This window comes from Oryzias melastigma, linkage group LG5 (genome assembly GCF_002922805.2).
Source record: "Oryzias melastigma strain HK-1 linkage group LG5, ASM292280v2, whole genome shotgun sequence".
In the NCBI taxonomy this organism is placed as follows: Eukaryota; Metazoa; Chordata; class Actinopteri; order Beloniformes; family Adrianichthyidae; genus Oryzias; species Oryzias melastigma.
Genome location: NC_050516.1, coordinates 28197160 through 28217553, shown reverse-complemented (window position 1 = coordinate 28217553; position 20394 = coordinate 28197160). Strand labels below are relative to the sequence as shown.

Below are 20394 nucleotides of genomic sequence, written 5' to 3'. Positions count from 1 at the left end.
AATGCATTTCCAATGGGGGACCTCATTGCTCGCTTTGTCCATTATTTTTACAGTCTATGTTACAGACCAGATGCCTCAGTAAAATTATTTGGTGCCTGCTGGCCTCAAACGTTTTTTTTTGGACCTGTAAATGCATGACTGGTAAAAAAAAATAAATCCCTGTAGTTTGGATCAACTAGGGCCAAAATGGGAAATGACGTTATTTGACCCAAATTGAAGTCTGCGTCACATTTGACCCACATTTGTGAGGTTTTGCTGTGTGGTTAAAACTTCTATTGTTTGGTACTTATCCTGCAATTACTGACATTCTAAGTACAGTGAAAATACATATAACATCCAAGTTAACAAACATTGTAGCAAATCAAATATATATAATTGTATGATTTTACATAATGGAAATCAGAAAAAAAAATTTAGATTTTGTTTTTGTTAGCTAAAATGCTATATGCTAACATGCAAAAAATATTTTTAAAGGATTCTGTTATCTATTGTTTTGATGGAAATAGTTTTCACAGCCTATAATCACAGGCTTTTTGGATGATTATGTATATCTTCTTGTACAGAACTGTTTGAAGTTGATTTAATGAAGTGCCTCAACAAACGTTCAATTTTTCTTTGAGTGAGTTTCTCGTGCAATTTTCTAAAATACGGTGTCAGGGCTCAACCAGTCATGTCCTCCTCCGACCACCAGAGGGAACCCTCGCCAGAGTACTGACGGCACCTGTTCCCTTCCTCACTCAATCTCCCATCATGCATCTGCTGCCGCTCCTGGCTTCGCCAGCTCTTTTCCATTCAAGCTAATCCCCATGTTGTATTTAACCCTGCTCTCCACTCAGCTCTGTGCGAAGTCTTGATTTGTTACTCTGGTGCATTCAGTCTAAGCGTTTAGTGTCTGTTGTCTCACTGTTTGACCGCTCCCTGTTTATTCGCTTCCTGCCTTGCTCCTTTCTCCGACCCTGGCCTGTTTCCTAACTACGTCACATCTGAACTTTTTTCTTGGCCCCTCTATTTTGAATGCTGAAATAAGAGTGCCCACTGCAGAACTCTGTCCTTAACCATACTTATTTTGCTTAAGGGTAGGGTCGGGATCATTGGTCAGTATGCCCAAGTCTTGGAGGAGGGGTTAGGATTTGGAGACCTTGGCTAAAATATGTAAAAACATCCCTCTTACAGCTTTGGACACGCGCATGTACAGTTAGAGGGCAGTGCCGTAATAAAGCTACATTATAATATTCACTGATGCCGTTTGTGACCATTCCAATTTGTACAAGTACTCCTTAAAATACATGTGACAAATAATAAAATTTAGCCTTGGATGCACTTTTAATATGCGGGGACGATGCAACTACGTCTGTCTTGGTTGCATGTAAATACCAGGGCGGGGTATCGCAAATAATCTCCAGAATTGATTCGATTTGATTCACCAGAGCTTGGATCAAATTCATTTTGACTTTTTTCGATTCTTTTTATCCATTCAATTTGATTCAATTCAGTTTTTACTTTACATGTTTAGACACATGTTTAGAAATACATGAATAATCTATATATGTTTTGAAGATTTTCATATTATTCTGTTACAGTTCACATACTGTAAAATGAAATATGAAATAATGAGATTGTCAATAGCATACAGAGTTACATGGATTCTCAAACGGAGAAGCTCCAACGATTGTTCTGCTTCTCTTGGAGGGCGTTTCAGTTCCGCCACTAGGTGGCGATCGTGCTATAGCATCACACATTATTTCAGAAGAAGACAGTATGAACAAAAAACTGTGTTTTAGACCACAAATGTTAACTTTAAAAAATATTTTCATAACAGAGTTTTTAAAATTTCATGCAGACAAGTATACAAAGTTGTTCATTTAGTCAGCGACCAATTGTTAGCACCAGGGAAAATCCCCATTATACATTGGCATAAAGCTAGCGGACTTTAGCATTATGCTTTAGCTCAATTCCTACTTTTATGGATTGATTATTGATCTATTAAGCTTAGATCGATTCCGATCGATTAACAGATGTTTTCAACCCAGCCCTAGTAATAACATGTAAATATACTATCATCCTAGTTTTTTTGTTTGTTTTTGTTGCTTTATTGCCCATGACTTAAAATGGTAGAGGAATGTTTTGTTATTGTCTTTCGAATTGGACAGTTTTTGGCTTACTAACTTGATATTATGACACATGCAAAAGCATTGAAGCAAATGTGGGCTGTTTTCTATGTATATTATAGAACTAGTGCTTGGAATTTCTATATTTGGAGGAAAATGCATTTTACAACCTTAAAACTGATTTTTTTTCTCTGTCATTTTGGAGTGCTAGCATTAGACTTGGGAAATAGTTCAAATGTTCTAATTAAATTAACGGTATCCCTGCCGAAGGAGCTTTGGTGTATAAGCAGCTTTACACTGATGCACACTGTGAATGAACAGAATAATAATTATGTGCGGCTTCAAATCCAGGGTTAAAGCTTTAAGTAAAAATGATGAGTCAGGATTGAAGTTTATGCTTTTGAGCACTTCTGTGTTCGTTTTTGTCACAACACCCTGGAAGTTGGTGTGTTTTTCTCTTCAGTTTCTTGATAAAAATGACTTGCAGTAGAGACCAATGATAACGTCTCTGTTTAAACTGATACATACTGTATTTAAGAATAAAACTAATGTAGCTGTCCTCTAAACTTGTACATTGTAGTTTCTATTATTATTTTGACTTGATTTTGATAAAAAAAAAAAAAACATCTTCTCACTTTTAGATCGTCTCCCCAAACATTTGTCATTATGTGCAGATATAAGTCAGAGAATTAGTGGGTGTGTAAAGTTTTATTGTGAAAAACTCTTACCAGGTTGGCACTTTTTGCAGCACAGGTTAGAACCCTCTTTCGGGTACTCATTTTCTTTGCAATCGTTTTGATTCGCGTATGCCTGATTTGAGCCGGGGCAAAAGGGGAAAAAAAGTGAATAAAACACATTTCTGTCTCTGTATTAACAATTCTCATAAATTATCAGATTCACAATATAGTATGTACACACGTGGACAAAATTGTTGGTACCCCTCAGTTAAGGAAGGACAAACCCACAATTCTCACTGAAATCACTCGAAACTTACAAAAGTCACAATAAATAAAAATGTATTGAAAATTAAATAATCAAAATCAGCCATCACTTTTGAATTGTTGATTAACATAATTATTTAAAGAAAACAACAAAGAAATAGGGCTGGACAAAAATGATGGTACCCATAACTCAATATTTTGTTGCACAACCTTTTGAGGCAATCACTGCAATTATACGGTTTCTGTATTTGTCAATGAGCGTTCTGCAGCTGTCAACAGGTATTTTGGCCCACTCCTCATGAGCAAACTGCTCCAGCTGTTTCATAAAATAAACTTGAGTTATCCAAAGTGGCTGGGGAATTTTGAAAGATACGAGAAATATTTTTAATGAAATGAATTGTTTGAATTATTTTTTTTTCTAAATAATTCTGAAAAAACAAACAAACATGAAGATGACATCTACAGTTACAGATCTTTAAAGGTAACAAGGTAAATAAGAAATGTAAACAGAAAATGGGCTGAAACTGACCCAGTTTAAAAGATTCAACAAAGAAAGAAAAATGAATCTAAACTTAGAAAACCCGAAATATAAGGAAAAATACACCAGAACAAGCGTATCCATCTTTAACTGACATATGTGGTGTGTTGTTGCTCTGAATTGAGCATTATTCATGGTATTTCTGTATTTTCTAGTCTTGAAAAGAAAAGGTTGAGTTTTAGAGTAACAGGTTAATTATGAAATAAAGTTGCATAAAGAATCATCAATGAAGAAAAATGTTTGGAGGAGCATTTATTAGGCATGTACAATTCTAGCAAAAGGTGAGTGGGAGGGCTTTGACTTGAATGTGTTTATGCCTTTTAAAGAAGGGATTTATTTTTCTAGCATGGCATTGTAGTTCCAAGATGATTGTATTAGTTTGACGGAGGCTCTATTCAGTCCGAATACTCCCCTTCTCCCTCTCCCTTAGCACTCAGCCTTGATCTGAGTGGCAGTTGAAGTCGAAGTCGTGTCCGGAATTATTATTTTTTAAGTTTCACACTCCGAACAGAGGGGTCCAAAGTCCGCTATCGCGAGAGTAAATCGCGTTGTGCGAAGAAGCGCTTTTCTTCTCTTTGGTGCGCTCTGAACCACAGATGTTTACATTTAAATGTAAGTAATGACTTTATGTTGTAGGACGACCTTTTTAAAGTTATAAAACGCTGTTGTTATCGATATTCAACCGCTGGAAGCGCTGTGCTAATGCTAGCGGACCGGCGATGTTGATGACGTCATTGAACGGAAGTCACGTCTGAAATATTAGACACTATTTTTTTCATCACCCTCCGTTTGGAGCAAGCACGGAGGGGTAAAACGAAGGGAGAGGGCTAAGGGGAGTATTTGGATTGTTGAACCGTTGAACAAGAAAATGGTGGCCAAACTTTGGCAGTTTCGGGAGGGCTAGCAAGCGTACTAGGAGTGGGCTGCTTCCTACGGCCACTGTATCTGCTAACCAGCGGGTACTGTGCTGATACCCACTGGTTGCCCGTGTGTGTGTAGGTCACGTGGCCATCTGTTCTACCCATATTACTATGAGCCAATGGTGTCAAGCCGGCCCTCCGCCGTGCTCCCAGCACAGAGTCGCACTGCCAGGTTGATCCAACAGTAGCTTGTCGCTGCCTGCTATTTAAACCCAGCCCAAAACCGATACATTCAAACACATGGTTTTTGTATTTTGGAAAATTTGAATTCCATACTACATGTTTGTTACTTGTAGATAAAATATGAAGAAAAATAAATGTAACTTTGAGGGTTTTTTCTTTTACAAAGATACATTTTGAGCCGAGCCGCAATGCATGCTGGGAAACATGTGAACTAAATTCCGTAGTCCGTTGCGGTGCGATCCGGTCCGATAAAGAGTACCGAGCAATGAATTCCGGTGAGCATTTCCAATCAATGAAGCCTCGCTCCCACTGTGTCGTGTAGGAACCATAGTTGGGGTTCCGGGGCGGAACGATGTTGGTGTGAACTGCAACCGTCCCGTGTCCAACGAGTGATCCTCTGTGTTATACACTGGACGAGAAGCCACTGGCTACAGCCTGCAGACCGGAGCGCTGTATGTGATTCTTTGTCCCTCACCGCCATGGGCTATATGCACCATAGATGTAGATTAGATAGTCAGACGCCTCATCACCGGATCCGGAGTGAACCAGCGGCGCCGCCATATTGCTGGGGTCAACCTAAGCTAGGTCTACATGCTAAAGCAGCTGTAGTCAATAGAATCGCTATCATGTCGGTTGTTTGCTTTGCCTTCAAATGCAACAACCCGGACTCTTTATGTAGCGGATCATGTGGAATTACCTTTCACGAGTAAGTTCTAACAATATTTTTGTTATTAGAGCATTTCTGTGTAATAGTAAGCAAAGTTACGTGGCTAACAAAGAAATGCTAACGGCAGAAAGTGTCCCTCATTCATGTTATCTCGTTTGATATACTGTTGATCTTTTTCCCCACTATCCCATTTCTAAGGTTTACGAGTGTTGTGGAATAAGAGAGGGGATCGGATCCTGCTATAAGACGGGAGGATTTTGTTGTGACGGAGTTCTCCAGGCTCTGTAAGGAGCAGTATTATAAATCTGTCTGTCTTCAGGTTTCCATCACATATCCAAACGGTTAGTATATTTATCAGTTTTAATCTTAAACTATTTCATATATGTCCTCCATCATGAGAAAAATGCTACAAGAACATGTTAAAAACACCTGAAATGTGAATAATTTGAACCACTGTTGTCACAGGAACTTCAAGCTGTTTAGAGATGGTCTTATAGCCTTTACCTTTAAGATGTTTGGCTATATTTTTTTTTTCGGATGTCCTGGGACAATTCTCTCCTTCACTTTCTGTTGTCCATGTTCAGTGTGGTACACACCTTTTCCCCAAACAGCAGAGTGACTGTTGTCTCCCTTTAAATAGGCAGACTGACTGATTATGAGTTTGGAAACACCTGTGATGTCAATTAAAGGACACACCTGAGTTAATCATGTCACTCTGGTCAAATAGTTTTCAATCTTTTATAGAGGTACCATCATTTTTGTCCAGGCCTGTTTCATTAGTTTTTTTTTTTTTAATAATTATGTTAATCAACAATTCAAAAGTGATGGCTGGTTTTGATTGTTTAATTTTTTTTTTGTTACTTTTGTAAGTTTCAAGTGATTTCAGCGAGAATTGTGGGTTTGTTCTTCTTTAACTGAGGGGTACCAACACTTTTGTCCACTTGTGTAGATATACTAGATCTGGTTATATGGTTTTGTGTCCATCTTAAGACATTATTTTAAACATTTCAAGAAGCAGTAGTAAAATGATCAATTCAATCTAATGATGGAAAAAATCCGACAGGCCGTAAACAAATGTTATAATGCTAAAGAGAAGCTATAAGTAGCGCCAAACCACCCACATCTGTGACCATATTTTCCATTCAAGCCTGTATTTGCTGACTGAAGATGCAGAGAAAGCAGCAGAAGTTACAGGTGCATTCACCTCTGCATTTCCTCCCTCTTTAACATAATTTGGCTTTGGGCATTGCACAACTGCACGAGAGCTTTACCTCAAAGTAAAAAAAAAAAAAAAAGCCCTGCATTGGTTTGGTGAAAGGAATCAGAAGCACCGTTGACTGAAAACTATCTCACCACAGCTCTGTAATGACAGGCAGGTCAGAATATGCTGATTGCAAATGCTTCTTTGCAGATGACAGGAAATTGCTCCGAAAGCATTTAGTCCACAGAGTAGACTTCATCAGACTTTGTGTAACCTAGGGCTGCCACGATAAGTTGACTAATTGACGACTAATCGTGAAGTAAAGTTGAAAGTTATATGGCATTCTGCTAGCTTTTGAACTATTTTGGCATTTATTACGTTTTTTTAAGGCTATTTTTGAGTTTAGCTAATATTTCAGCTAAATGCTTGCTATTTTGGCAAATTTAGGATTTTTTTTTTTCGTTTTTTAGACTAGTTTGGAGTTTAGCTGATATTTCAGCTACATGCTTGCTATTTTGGTAACTTTAGGACTTCTTTCAGTTTTTAGGCTATTTGGAATTTTAGCTAATATTTCAGCTACATGCTAGCTATTTTGGCTATTTAAAAAAAAATGAGACTAATTTGGAGTTTAGCTAATATTTCACCTACATGCTAGCTATTTTGGCTAATTTAGGATTTTTTAAGTTTTTTAAGGCTAATTTGGAGTTTAGTTAATATTTCAGCTACATGTAAGCTATTTTAGCAAATTTAGGATTTTTTTCTGTTTTTTAGGCTATTTTGGAGTGTATCTGATATTTCAGCTATATGCTAGCTTGGCTAATTTATTATTTATTTTCAGTTTTTAAGGCTATTTTGAAAGTTTGATAATATTTCAGCTACATGGTAGCTATTTCGGCAAATTTTATGATTTTTTTTCTCTAATTTTTTAGACTAATTTGGAGTTTAGCCAATATTTCACCTGCATCCTAGTATTTTGGCAAATTTAAGATTTATTTTTCAGTTTTTAAGACTAATTTTTGTAGTTTAGCTGATATTTCAGCTATATGCCAGCTATTTTGGCAGATTTAGGATTTTTTTCAGTTTTTTAAGGCTAATTGGGAGTTTAGCTAATATTTCAGCTATATGTAAGCTATTTTAGCAAATTTAGGATTTGTTCTGTTTTTTAGGCTATTTTGGAGTTTATCTGATATTTCAGCTATATGCTAGCTATTTTGGCTAATTTATGATTTATTTTCAGTTTTTAAGGCTATTTTGAAAGCTTGATAATATAGGGTAGCTATTTTGGCAGATTTTATGATTTTCTTTCTAATTTTTTAGACTAATTTGGAGTTTAGCTAATATTCCACCTGCATCCTAGTATTTTGGCAAATTTAAGATTTTTTTCAGTTTTTTAAGGCAAATTTGGAGTTTAGCTGGTATTTTTAGGCTATTTTGAATATTTGCTAATATTCAGCTATATGCTAGCTATTTTGGCTAATTTTATGATTTTTTAGACTAATTTGGAGTTTAGCTAATATTTCACCTGCATGCTATGTATTTTGGCTAATTTGGGATTTTTTTTCAGTTTTTAAGGCTAATTTGGAGTAAAGCTAATATTTTAGCTGCATGCTAGCTCTTACTTTGGCTAACTTAGGCTTTTTTATTTATTTATTCTGTAATTTAGGATTTAACTAATATTTTAGCTGGCTATGGGAATTTTTAGCTAATATTCCAGCATCTTCAGCTATCAGCACTAGCATCTTCAGCAGCCTTATTCAGTTTACAGCATTTACACTAGCATTATCGCAGGTAATGCTATTTATCTATTTTTAGTTAGTTTAAATCTAATGATGGTTTCAGTTTGAGCATGACCCGATTAGTTGACTAATTGGAAAAAATAATCGGTGATTAGTCAGCTTTTAAAATAATCGTTTGTGGCAGTGCTAGTGTAACCACACATTAAATGGAAGTGATGATAAAGGCAGCAGACCATCTGTGAACAGAGGCGGGACTGAATGCAGCTTCTCTCAGAGAACATTTCATTTTTTCCATTAACACTCACCACCACCCTTTAACTACATACACTAGAGTGTCTGAATCTACATATGATACTACTAAAAAGCTACCTATATACTGTATATCTTGTGGTTTATCCCAGATCAATTCTAACTTTCTATTTGCTCTCACTCACAAACTCATTGCGATGAACAAGAACTTCTATAGCAGGTTTGTGTTTAATGAAAGACTTAACATGTCTTAACATGAAAACAACAAAAAAAATTCCAGCTTGGATATTTATGGTTTCCAATTTTTTGTGCCTTTACATTCACTGGCGAACACTTCCCTAAAAAAAAAAAAAAACACAAATCCCACAAAATCAACAACCAAGAGGACTAAAATAAAAATCAAACCTCTCAGGGCTTACCTTGGTAGTCTGGACACTCAGCAGAACCAGTAGAATAAACAAGTCCCTCATGGCCTCTTTAGTGAAAACTCTCACTGAGAACTGTGAACTGTGCTGTGTTGTTCATTTCTGAGGGCGGGTCAGAGCTCAGGAGCAGTTTCCTTGAACTGAAGCAAGAATTTGGAGGAAGGAAACGAGCAAGCAGACGCTAACCTGAATTCATGGGTTTGGTGTGAATAACCCTGGTAAGTTGGGCGGAGTGTGAAAACTGGGGCTGCACTTCCTCATCTGGTCCGTTACCTGTATGTAAAGCATTTTTATTCAGCAGTATAAACAACTTTTTATAACAAGAGAAGATGATTATGTATGATGTATTACATTCATGTTCTAAATAAGAAGCTGTTGAGTCAATACACCAAAATAATACACTGTGATGGAGTCTAACAGGAACTGCAGCACAAGGGAAAGATTGTTTACTAAGTCTGTGCTGTACATTATTTCCCCTTGTGAACAAAAACCTTTTGAAATTCTATATTTGAGGAGGATGATTTAAAAGTTTCATTACTTCAATTCCATGGAAGTTGGTACTTATGGTCAAAGATGGGATGGTATTAGTCAAACCCCTGCAGTAAAATGGCATGCAGATGAATGTGCCCAGTGTGTGTCTCTGTTTGTTCTAGTATGAGAAGTTGACATTTCAAAATAAAGTTCCCCCTCCCACATCCTCAGAATTTCTCTGGAGTTCGAGCACAACAGGAGCAATACTGTCTTAGTGTTTACTTTACCATCTTGTTGTTTCAGTTCCTAAGCCTGATACTCAGTGTAAATGAAAAACAAGCTGAATGTTTTCTTTGTTGGTATTAATTTCTCAAACACTAACACTTTTGGTTTTGCTCCTGTACTGATGAGTCATTTCCAAAAGTACGGCATGACAGTTTTCAGATGACACAGTAAAATAGAAACAAAAATGTCCGCTTAAAAAGCACAAATCCCTCTTAGATCAAACCGTAAATTCAGACTCTTCCAGTAACAGCAAGGTTTGCAGTGAGATCTCATTAAGATCCAGAGTTTCAAATCCTTTTTATCACCATGGCAACCACAAGGTTTCTCTGACTCGAATACATTTTATTTTAAAACAGTAAAGCCTGGCTCATTTTACTCTCGCTAGAACATTAAAGTTTACTGACCTGCAAAACAGACCGGAAAGTGTTGTGGGGTAGGGGGGTTAGCAACCCTCCATGGGCGTTCGGTACATGTACCTGTGGTTTCCTGCAAACCAAGTAAAGGTCTGTACCTTTGCAAACTACAGTGTTCCCCAACCCACGCTGAGGAGTGCAAAAAGAGAAGTGCGAGGACGTGAGCGCCAAAACGTACGGATGGACAAGGAAGCACAAGCTGCCACCACATAATGATGATTCACTGGGACTTCCCTCTTTTCTAAATGATCCTTTTTGATTCCATGCCAGTCCTTACTATGTCTTTTCCTTCATTCCTGTTTCTTACATACATGGGAATTTTACATTTGCTCCAACCCGGTGGGTCATTGTTGCCCAAAATCAAAAATCCTTTTCTAGGATAAAGAATTCATTGGCCTTAAACTGTTAGGTGTGAAGTAACCCCGCCCACTTTACCCTCTCTGTTGCTAAGAGCTCTCCGTTTACACTCTCTTCCACTAGCTTACATTACCAGTACAACAAAAATGACAATATCAGATCCAGCTGTACAGTTTTGTTCCATATTCCCAGCTCAGATGCAAAAAAAAAAGTTCATGTATCTATTTGTCTATCTAATTTTTCCCCAAGCTGATTTTTTTCATCCAGTCAAATTCACAACAATTTGAGTAAAGAAATATTCAGAAATGCAATTTTAAGCTTCATTTTCTTAAAATTTGTCTTCCATCATGAGAAAAATGTCACAAGAACATGTGAAAAAGTAGAGCTATGTTGATTAAATTGATCTAAGGCTAATAGATTATAATCGATCCATAAAAAAGTGAGATCGATCGAGCACATGAAGCTAAAGTCTGTTAGCTCGAAGCTAACGTTTAATGGAATTTCCCATAGGACGGCTAATGCTAATGCTCAGTGGACGTAAACAAACATCGTTGACTAAATGAACATCTTTATATACTCACAGAAATAATTTAAAATAATCAGGCTCTGGTGAATCAAATCGATTCTGCAAGTTATTATCGATACCCAGCCCGATTAAAAAAAACATTTTTATACCAGTGTGTCTGTAACTGCTATGCAGTTAGGTTTAGTTAGACTTTTTAATCCTACATTTTCAAATCAGAAAAGTATCAAAAGTGAATCTGGATTATTTCTCTAGCTTGCATACCTTTTTTAAATTTTTTTTTAAACATAACAGATAAAACCCTGCAACAGACTGACGACCTGTTCAGGATGTACCCCACCTTCACTCAACAATAGCTGGGATGGCTCCAGTAGCACCATGACCTCGAAAGAGGAGTTTTAGAAGACGGATGGATGTAAAACAAATAAAATTAATTAAACAAAAGATAAGTAAAATAATGCATTTATTCTGAAAAATTCTTAACACTGTAAACACATAGACATAGTTTTGTTGACAGAAAACAGGACAGCCTTCACTTTCTGTGTAAGGTTATAACGACGATCCAGGGTTGAAAGAACTTCCCAATCTCTTTGGAGGAAAGTGTTGGTAGCTGTGGCGAGCCAAGAGGGACACATTGGAGAGCTGGTCAAAGCGTTTGCGGTGGGATGGTTCCGATTCAGACAAACTCTGGAAAACAAACCACAGAACCAGAGTTTCATCTTCGGATTTTAATACCAATTAAATAACATTCTTCTGGAGGGCGTTTCAGTTTGGCCACTAGGTGGCGATCAAGCTATAGAAGTACACGCAAAGAATGAGCACAAAACTGTGCGTTAGACCACAAATTGTTACTTTAAAAGAATATTTCCTTTAAATAGTTTGGAAAAATCATGTCTGAGTTTATAAAGATGTTCATTTAGTCAGTAAAGTATGTGAACGTCGATGGAACGTTAGCATTAGCCGTTCTATGGGAAATCGCATTAAATGCTAGCATCAAGCTAGCAGACTTTAATTTTATGTGCTAAATCGATCTCTAGTTTTATGGATGGATTATGGATCTATTAAGCTTAGATCAACTCAAACTGATTTTATCAACCAGCCCTTCAAACTGCATCCCTCTGTTGTAGGGTCATGTGATGAAAAAGGACATCTTTCTTTCTTCTTCAGAGAATGAGCACCCTGACAATCAGTTTTGTGAATATTTGTTTAAAATCAAAGTCCAAACTGATGGCAATGTGTAAAAGTGAGAGATCTTCTGATGGTTGAAGCATCTCTAGAGCAGCAGATGTTTTATCAGCTCATACAAGATAGTTTCACTGGGAGGAAATAAACAAAAAAAAACACAAGGGATTACAGTTTTTCCTCAATTGCAAAAACACAAACCCTTTTGTGTGAACCAAATTGCACTGACTGAATCAGTCATTCCTTTGGTAAAACCATACACACTTCTCACCAGTTCAGACGCACCTTGCCAGCACATTTACCATCCGTGCTGCATGAATGGTGTGCACAGGTGACGGAAGTCAAACACAAAGAAAGCACAAGTGTCACCACTTGAACACAACGACTCATAACTGATCACACTTATGGCTGATGATGCGAGAAGACAAAGAACAGTAGTATCTGAGGGAATCAGAGCTGCTGTGGTTGACCATGTTTTCGTCCAAACAAAGCAGACAACCAAACATCAGTAGATTCACCGTCTTCACCACAATCCAAAGATTTAGAGAAGAAAACAAGTAATACCTTTTACTGATACAGTACAGTATGTAAGAGTTGACAGCAATTACTGGTTTTGAGCACAGATTGAACTGATTTGAGGTGAAAGTTTGGTTTTGCAAGAGGAGTTTGAGGTTTTGTGACTGAAGCTTGTGACACACGTCACAAAGATAATTAAATGAATCAAGACTCATCAGTGTTTGGCAATTCAGAATTAAGATTCAGGAAACTGTGATTGTTTGATAAAATACAAGATTTTAACCTGTTTTAGGAAAAGAAATGGTAATATATAAAATAAAATAATATTTTAGGTTCAATAAAGAAAAAGAAGTATAAATATCAAAAGTACACATTAGAGTACTTTTTAGATCCATTTACTTCTGTTTGGAAAAATTGTTTTAACTAGGGCCGGGAATCGATTAAAAAAAAATGAAAGAATTAATCACAATTAATTTTCGTTTTTTCTGTTACAGTTTTTGCCGATCACTCATGAAATCCCACACAAAACTGTACATTTATTTATAATTAAGGCTGTCAATCAATTAAAAACATATATCACATTAATCACACTTTTGAGTTGTTGCAGCATTTTCATTATCTGAATATTTTAATTTATCAAGTGTTAACCTAAAAGTGTAAATTGTGAGCACAAAACACATCGACATTTGGATAGGGAGAACTCTAAAGACTTTTATATCTGTAGTGTTACTCCAAGAAAATAAAGATGCTGACATACAGCCATAAGAAACGAACCTGAGACCTAAAAAAAAAAAGTTCCGGTCGCTGCTCTATATCACTGTGCAGGTGGCTTTAAAACATTATCCTTCATTATCTGAATAAAAACAAGCGGTAAAAGGTGAACTCAATCTGACGCTCATCACAGACCAATTTAGAGTCCATCATTTATACATTAACAGATTAGCTGCCAGTCTTCCAAAGAACCGACTTTAAAAATGAAATATTTACAGAAACTGCCCAAAAATACCACGGTAAAACCCTGACTCTGAAGGTTTTATTTATTATTATGAAAGATACACACAGTTTAAAAGGCTTAAACTTCTGCTTTCTAATAACAGTGGTTTGTTTGTTTATTATTTAATTTTTGGGGAAAAAAAATAGTGAAAGTGTTCTATATTTCTAAAAAGCAAATGCCCTTCAGAATGTAAAGCGTCTTGAAGGTTGTAGAAAGTGGGTCACTTAAAAGACGTTTATAGGATGCCAACCAGCAGCTGCAGCAGAATGACTTCAGGAGGTTTTGAAATGATGTCAGAGTTTAGCCCAGCGGAAGAGCTGAGGTGAGATGCAACGAGAGCCGAGCGCTCAGTGAGCTGATAGCATCTTCCAACAATCTTCTACTTTAAAACTCTGATGCCGAAAGCTTCACAGATGCTGAATAACAGGATGCTGTTCAGTTTTTTTCCCACACTGCATGCTGGTTAATTCATGTTTGCTTTAAATGTCAGAATGAGCAGAAATGATTTCAGAGGCTTGTTAATGTATAGATGATATTATCAGGTTTCAGCGTCTCACCTCCATTTCTGTGTCGGGTGAGTGTTTCATATGAAGGTTGCTCCGCAGGTCCAGACTGCTGGGTGGAGGTATGCTGCTCTGACCGGTGTTTGACCATCCCGAGAGACAGTGCTGCAAAGCATGGAAACAAAAAATGAGTGACAAAAAGAATGTGGTAAATTAGCCTAGAGCAGGGCAGGCCGACCCTGCTCCTCAAGAACCTCAACCCGTCCTGTTTTCCAGATCTCCCTGGACTGCCTGGTGCTGACGACCTCAAAGCTAAAACTAGCTAAAAACGGCATCATCATGATTAAAAGACTACTGGGAACATGTTTGCAATTCATTTAAGGATATGATCAGCGTGGTACAACCAGGAGAACATGCTTGTGTGTGTGTCATGATCAGAAGTGATAGGAGGTCAAGCTACAGAAAGGTCATGATTGTTGTTTGAACTCACCGCTGGTAAACCAAAACTATCAGACGGGTCGAAGCTGCATCGCCGGTGAGCTTTGTATCTGTGCGGCGGTAGGAGGGCGGAGCGAGGAATATTGACCCTGAAAATAAAATAGAACATTTAAACAAAAAAATGATGTGAATCTCCATTTACTTCTGCTACAACAATAGATATTTTAATAGGAAAAATATATATATTTTTAAATGCTAATTCTGCACAGTTTTTGGCACAGGTCAATCTGCAGCTCTTATGAGCAAAAATTGTGAAAAATGTGGTTTTACCAAACATTTTTTACAAAAAAATAGTGTAGGAACCTGCTTTTGGAAGGCCAATGTAAGGATCTGCATCCAGTTTCCAGTGTTTTAAACTAAATCTGGATTGAGGAGTATCGTGCATTTTTCAGGAAAAACTGAGGACTGGAATAAAATCTGGATGGCAATCATTTAGACCAGAGATGTCAAACTCATTTTTGTTCAGGGGCCACATTCAACCCTTCTGATCTCAAGTGGGCCGGACCAAAAACATAACAGCATAATAACTTATAGTCAACTTCTTATCTGTAGCTTTGTTTTTTTTCTCAAAATCCCTCAATCACTTCCTACTACATTGTTTATTGTGTTTATTTCTAGATCTCTTGTCATGTTGGTCCTACGTTTCCTTCGCTCCCCCTAGTGGCAGAATTCCGAATTGCGGTTATTTGTTTAAAGAACCAGAACTCGCCACGGGAACGGGCTAGAAACTTGCTTTTTATTGTAAACATCCTTATTTGTTCTTCTCTTCACAACCAGGATGGATTAAACCATATGGAGGGCCGTGGGCCATATGTTTGACGCCCCTGATCATATTATACATCAATTTATGTAACATTTCTATTATGTATTTACTTATTTGTTTGGCTATTTGATGTTCTGTGATTTTTATTTTTACTTGTTTTTTTTTTCCTTTGAACTGCCCTGATAATGAATTTCCCCTCTGTGAGATCAATAAAGTTTAATTCAATTCAAAATTTAGCCGTGAAGTTACAGAGTTTAAAAAAAAAACTTAAAACAAAAACTCAGAAAGTAAAAGAAAATGTTTTTTTCTCTATCAGTAAGAAACATAAGAGTTAGAAGCAAGTTCTGCAGTGGGACGAGTCCAGACGGACTTAGTTTTGGAGTTGAGTGTATTTCCTACAACCGTCTCAAGCTGTTAAAGTTCAGGGGCGGAGCTACTCAGCTCGGCTACAAAAGCCCCGCCCCCTCAGAGGAGATTTTGGAAACATAAGCTTCAGATCAACATGAAAAATGGCTTTCTAAGATATTTAGATTGTGGAATTTTGATTAAAAACTTTATAATCATAAATAAAACACCACTGGGAACGTTTTTTTATAAAACAAATTGTCATGTTGACTTCAACTTGGGATGAAAACAACTGTTTTCATTGAATTCATTGCTGAAAATTTTATTGTAAATTTGTGCCAAAATAAAACACTAAAGATTCAACTAAAGTTTTGTTGCTTTGTGAATGTTCTGATCTTTTAACAAAAAAGTTAACAGCAATAGAGGTTTTAAACATAAAATTGGATGGAAAAAACCCAGAAAGCCTCAGCCATCTCTTTGTTTTTTCCCAGACTGTTTAAAAAAAGCTTGAAATTTAAACATTTCACAAACATTTGTGTCATTCTTGCCTGATCAGAGCTGGCTCTGCGGTAGTGTGAGGGTGCGAGGATTTGAGCCTTTTGCACACGGTGCAGCAATCCTGAGAGTGAAGAGGAACAGGAAACAACCTGCTGTTTATCCTGTAAGAAAATGTACCTGGAAAAAGTTGATCAAAGAGAGATCAATGTTAGTTTATCTATAGGAAAAGCAAATGAGCCAAATGTAGAATCTCTCTTACACTGGTGGCTGTCCTTGTTGGATTCTGGATCCTCCTGATCGGTCAGGAGAGCTGACACTGGAAGACTCACATCAGAACATCTAAAAAGAACCAGAAAGGCATCAGATTCAACAGGTATTATCCGTGTACTGGGGACTAACATTTTAAGAATGCTCACTCTGTCTGGACAGCGTGGACACACTCGTCTTTATTCAGTGATCGAAAAACCCGCAGATCATCGAAGAACTCGTCAGGACGCTCCACCACAGAATCTTCCGTGTCCAGAACTCCTAAGCGAGTGAAAGCAAACATGAGCTGAATGATGTGTGTGATGGATTAGGAGATCCTCGTACTGAAGACACTGACCTGCAATCCAGTCATATCCAAGTAAAGGCTGCAGACGGCGCTTTGCTGCAGCCGGTGTGTCATCGCCTTTACTGGACTGGTCAACATCTCTACTCTGAACGTCTCCCTGCAAAATCAAACAATGTGCTTGACTGATCTGACTGAATAGTTACCAAAAGTCTGAGATGCTCTTCTGTGGAACATAGATCCAATCATTCACATTAAAGCCCTACACAGATTTACAACTCTTTAAAAGTTAGGAGTGTTTTGAGTTATGATGTAGGGGAAGGAGCTGAAAAAGATAACGTCGCTGCAGGTTCAGGAAGTGGGTCGGTCGTGCCGTGAGTTTTGACGGCTGTAATAAATCATTCTGGCTCCCTTCGAAATGTGGGTGTTTGATGGAGAGTTGTGGTCAGTGGCAGTTAGTAGTTTTTAATAAAGAGGAATAAAATTGTCAAAGCCATAAAGTAACACAAGTTTTTTGTTCCTACTTTTTCTTTTAGCCAGATAACTTTTTTATAAAAGAAGACTCCGTGTTAATACAGTCACACAAGTAATATTAAAATCATATTTAATCGTTAATTTTTTTCACTATAAAACTTTCCACCAGAACTACAATGATCACAAATGTTCTATTAGTGTTATACCATTTTTGTCCACTTGATGGCGCATTGGAGCAAATGAAGCATTGGATCATCAGCTCACGTTAGTGCTTCATGGAGCATCATCTCAACATCAATAATTTCAATGTTTGTTAAAATATGAGGGAGACAAAAGAGTCTTAGAGCCTTAGTGATACAAAACAAAAGCATTCATTATTTATTGAATGATGTAAAACAGTAAAATATCTGTTATAATACTATAACAATTACAATATTACTCAATTATTCAAATGAAAACTCCAATAATTAAATTGATTTAGATTGAAACACAAATGATTCATTTCAGTCTAGGTTTAAAATAAGTGTATCGTAAGTTTTAAAGGGGCCAAACCATGAAAATTCCACGTTTTGAGCTTTTAAGTTCATTATACTGCTCCTTCTTCACTATGAAGACCCTAAAACGGTATTTTGATCCGTTCACACATTCCTGAGTAATCTTCCAAAACCTGCGCTCTCAACAGCACCCCTTCTTATACGGACAAAAACAAACGGGTCCTCAAGATCCGACATAACAGAACGAGACCGCTCCTTTCAGGAAGAGTCTGCTCCAGTCTAACACCTAATTTCACCACTGAGCTAGTGTTGATCAGAAAAAAAAACATTTTAGATCCAGAATACTATATATCTTCCAATTGTGTCCTGTATTCAATAAATTACAGCTCAAATTGATGTTCGTGACCTTAGATCGGCTCTTTTAAGACCCTCCCCACTCCGGTCGGGCACAGCCGTGCAGACGCCGAGTGTGATTGGGTGGTGTACCAGTGTAGCGATGGCCAGGACTACTAAGGGCAGATATTTGGTATGTGTAACCATCTTTGAAAAAAATTGAATATAGTTTATTTTTGTGGGAGAAACGATGACACGCTGCTGGCTATAGGATGATGTCATGAAATGGGCGGCACCACACGCAGCGGTAGGCGGAGCCTCAGGAATTAAGATGTTTTCTTCTTGGTAAGAAAAATAAAACTAATAAAATGAACTAATATATTTCATAAATGTTTTCCAAAGGTAATATATGATCATATATATGGATATAGTTCCCTCATCTAATTTAGTTTTAACTTTTATGTCTTGTAGTTATTATTTTACTGAATTCATAAATTTAATATTTATTTAAAGTAAAGTTTTCGTTCAATCTATACAGCTTGTTATGTAAAAAAAAGTTTTTTGCGAGCAGATAGAATTGATTTAAATGCAAATGTTAACAAAAGTTGCATTCTTATCAAATCACACATAAATGAGAGAATTATAGTCAGTTTGACATTGATGCCAAGCCCTCAGATTTATAAATGTATTGTCCCTAAAAGCAATTTGATGTGTTTTTGCACAAAATAACAAAAATTACATTAGTAACTACATTATTTTTTAATGTAAGATTTGATTAATCTATTACTCAAAGTTTTAACATTGTTAATGTTAAAATAGTTAGGTGAAGATTTGTTTTTCATTACTAAACAAGTTTAAAGTGGAAATTGGACAAATATGTTACTATTTAGCAATAGTAAATTAAAAACTGGAGTCCTACAGTCATTTAGCATAAGTGTTCTCATATACAGAAAATGGATTCGACCCAATCCAAATAAACTCGAACAAACACATCTGGACCAGATGAATGCCAGAATCCTGCTGCCTTCCTTACTCGAGTTCTGCTGGGATTCACGTCCTCTGCGTTGATCAGTCTTTGGTGGACTGTAGGGTCTCTGTCTGATGGTTTCATCCGTCCACCTGCTCGTCCTCTGGGGGTCTCAGCAGTGTTTTTATGGAGGCGCATATCACCGTCTGTTAAATAAAGTAGTAGAATAAAAAAACAGTCTATTTTAAGACTATTAGTTCTGTTTAGGGATCTTTAAGTAAGTAATTTGGTTACCTTTAAACCGGACTGAGGGTTTGGCCAGAGCCGCTCTCGCGGGACCTCTGTCTCCCTCGGTGAGAGTGACCAGAACTCCGGGCTTTTTCTCGGATATGCCGCTCCGGCCGTTCAGTCCTCCCCGTTTTTGCTGCGTCAGTAAATGTTTGTTACGTTCTGGAAGAGAGTCTAATCGATGTGTGGACATTTTAAACAACTTTAAAGCGAAAAATTTAATGCTAATTTGGCAAAAAAAATGTCTCTTCAAAACAAATTTTCAACAAGCTCCGCCCCCATGCATAGCAACGCATTGACAACTGAACCCTGATTGGCTGCGTACAGTCTACCCACAATGCCTTTGGGGTGATTGGCGCTTTTGTTAAAGTTACAGAATTTTATTAGGAATGAGCTGCAGTTCGTAATGTTGAACAACAGAGGGCGCTGTCCACTAATCATTTTCAACACTGATGCGTTAATGTCTCAGGTTGAAAAAGCTAAATTAACTGTTTCTATGGGGTAAGATAACTTAAAAAAGATAAATATTCATAAAGAATATTTTGTGTTTATCAAGAGAAATTCGTTTTCATAAATACAAAGTTGTGCACAACATATAAATGTATACACAACGAATTTCTCTTTATTAAAACAATATATTCTTTATGAATATGTTTCTTCTGGAAAGTTATCTTACCCCATCCTGATTCTAGAACTTTTATATTGTTAGAATAATAATAAATCTTATACAGGTAAGAACTGGTCAACTGTCCAAAGTTTACAATCTCAGTTTTACAGACACAAATACTTTATGAAATTATAATACCTTTCTGAAATGTTTGTGAATCGGGTGCTGGTCTCCATCAAAATTACCGGAATGGTTCATCTGCTGTTGAGGCTTTTACTTTTTCCTCACTTCATCCCATTCTGGTAATTCTGGATGAAAATAAGAGTAACAACTACAAACTTTTCCAAATGATTTCATGGCAGATG

General features: G+C 37.0%; 2 protein-coding genes across 2 annotated transcripts in view; both read right to left on the bottom strand.

Annotated features, from left to right (window-relative positions):
- tnfrsf1b (tumor necrosis factor receptor superfamily, member 1B) overlaps positions 1 to 10665 on the bottom strand; it is a 19209-nt gene extending 8544 nt beyond the window's left edge. The window contains exons 1-4 of the mRNA XM_024270406.2: positions 10129 to 10665; positions 9155 to 9241; positions 8963 to 9070; positions 2837 to 2918 (exon numbers count right to left, since the gene is read on the bottom strand). Of these exons, the coding sequence (XP_024126174.1) occupies positions 2837 to 2918; positions 8963 to 9013 (133 nt within the window). The 5' untranslated portion in view covers positions 9014 to 9070; positions 9155 to 9241; positions 10129 to 10665. The remainder of the gene's footprint in view (positions 1 to 2836; positions 2919 to 8962; positions 9071 to 9154; positions 9242 to 10128) is intronic.
- Positions 10666 to 11461: 796 nt separating this feature from the next.
- LOC112145272 (migration and invasion inhibitory protein) lies at positions 11462 to 19656 on the bottom strand (the record flags this gene model as incomplete). The annotated part of the gene is given in 9 exon segments (XM_024270408.2): positions 11462 to 11704; positions 14267 to 14377; positions 14703 to 14799; positions 16367 to 16493; positions 16576 to 16655; positions 16733 to 16844; positions 16921 to 17026; positions 19201 to 19340; positions 19429 to 19656. Coding segments are annotated over 9 exon segments (1098 nt in total). The 3' UTR covers positions 11462 to 11566.
- Between the last annotated feature and the right edge of the window lie 738 nt (positions 19657 to 20394).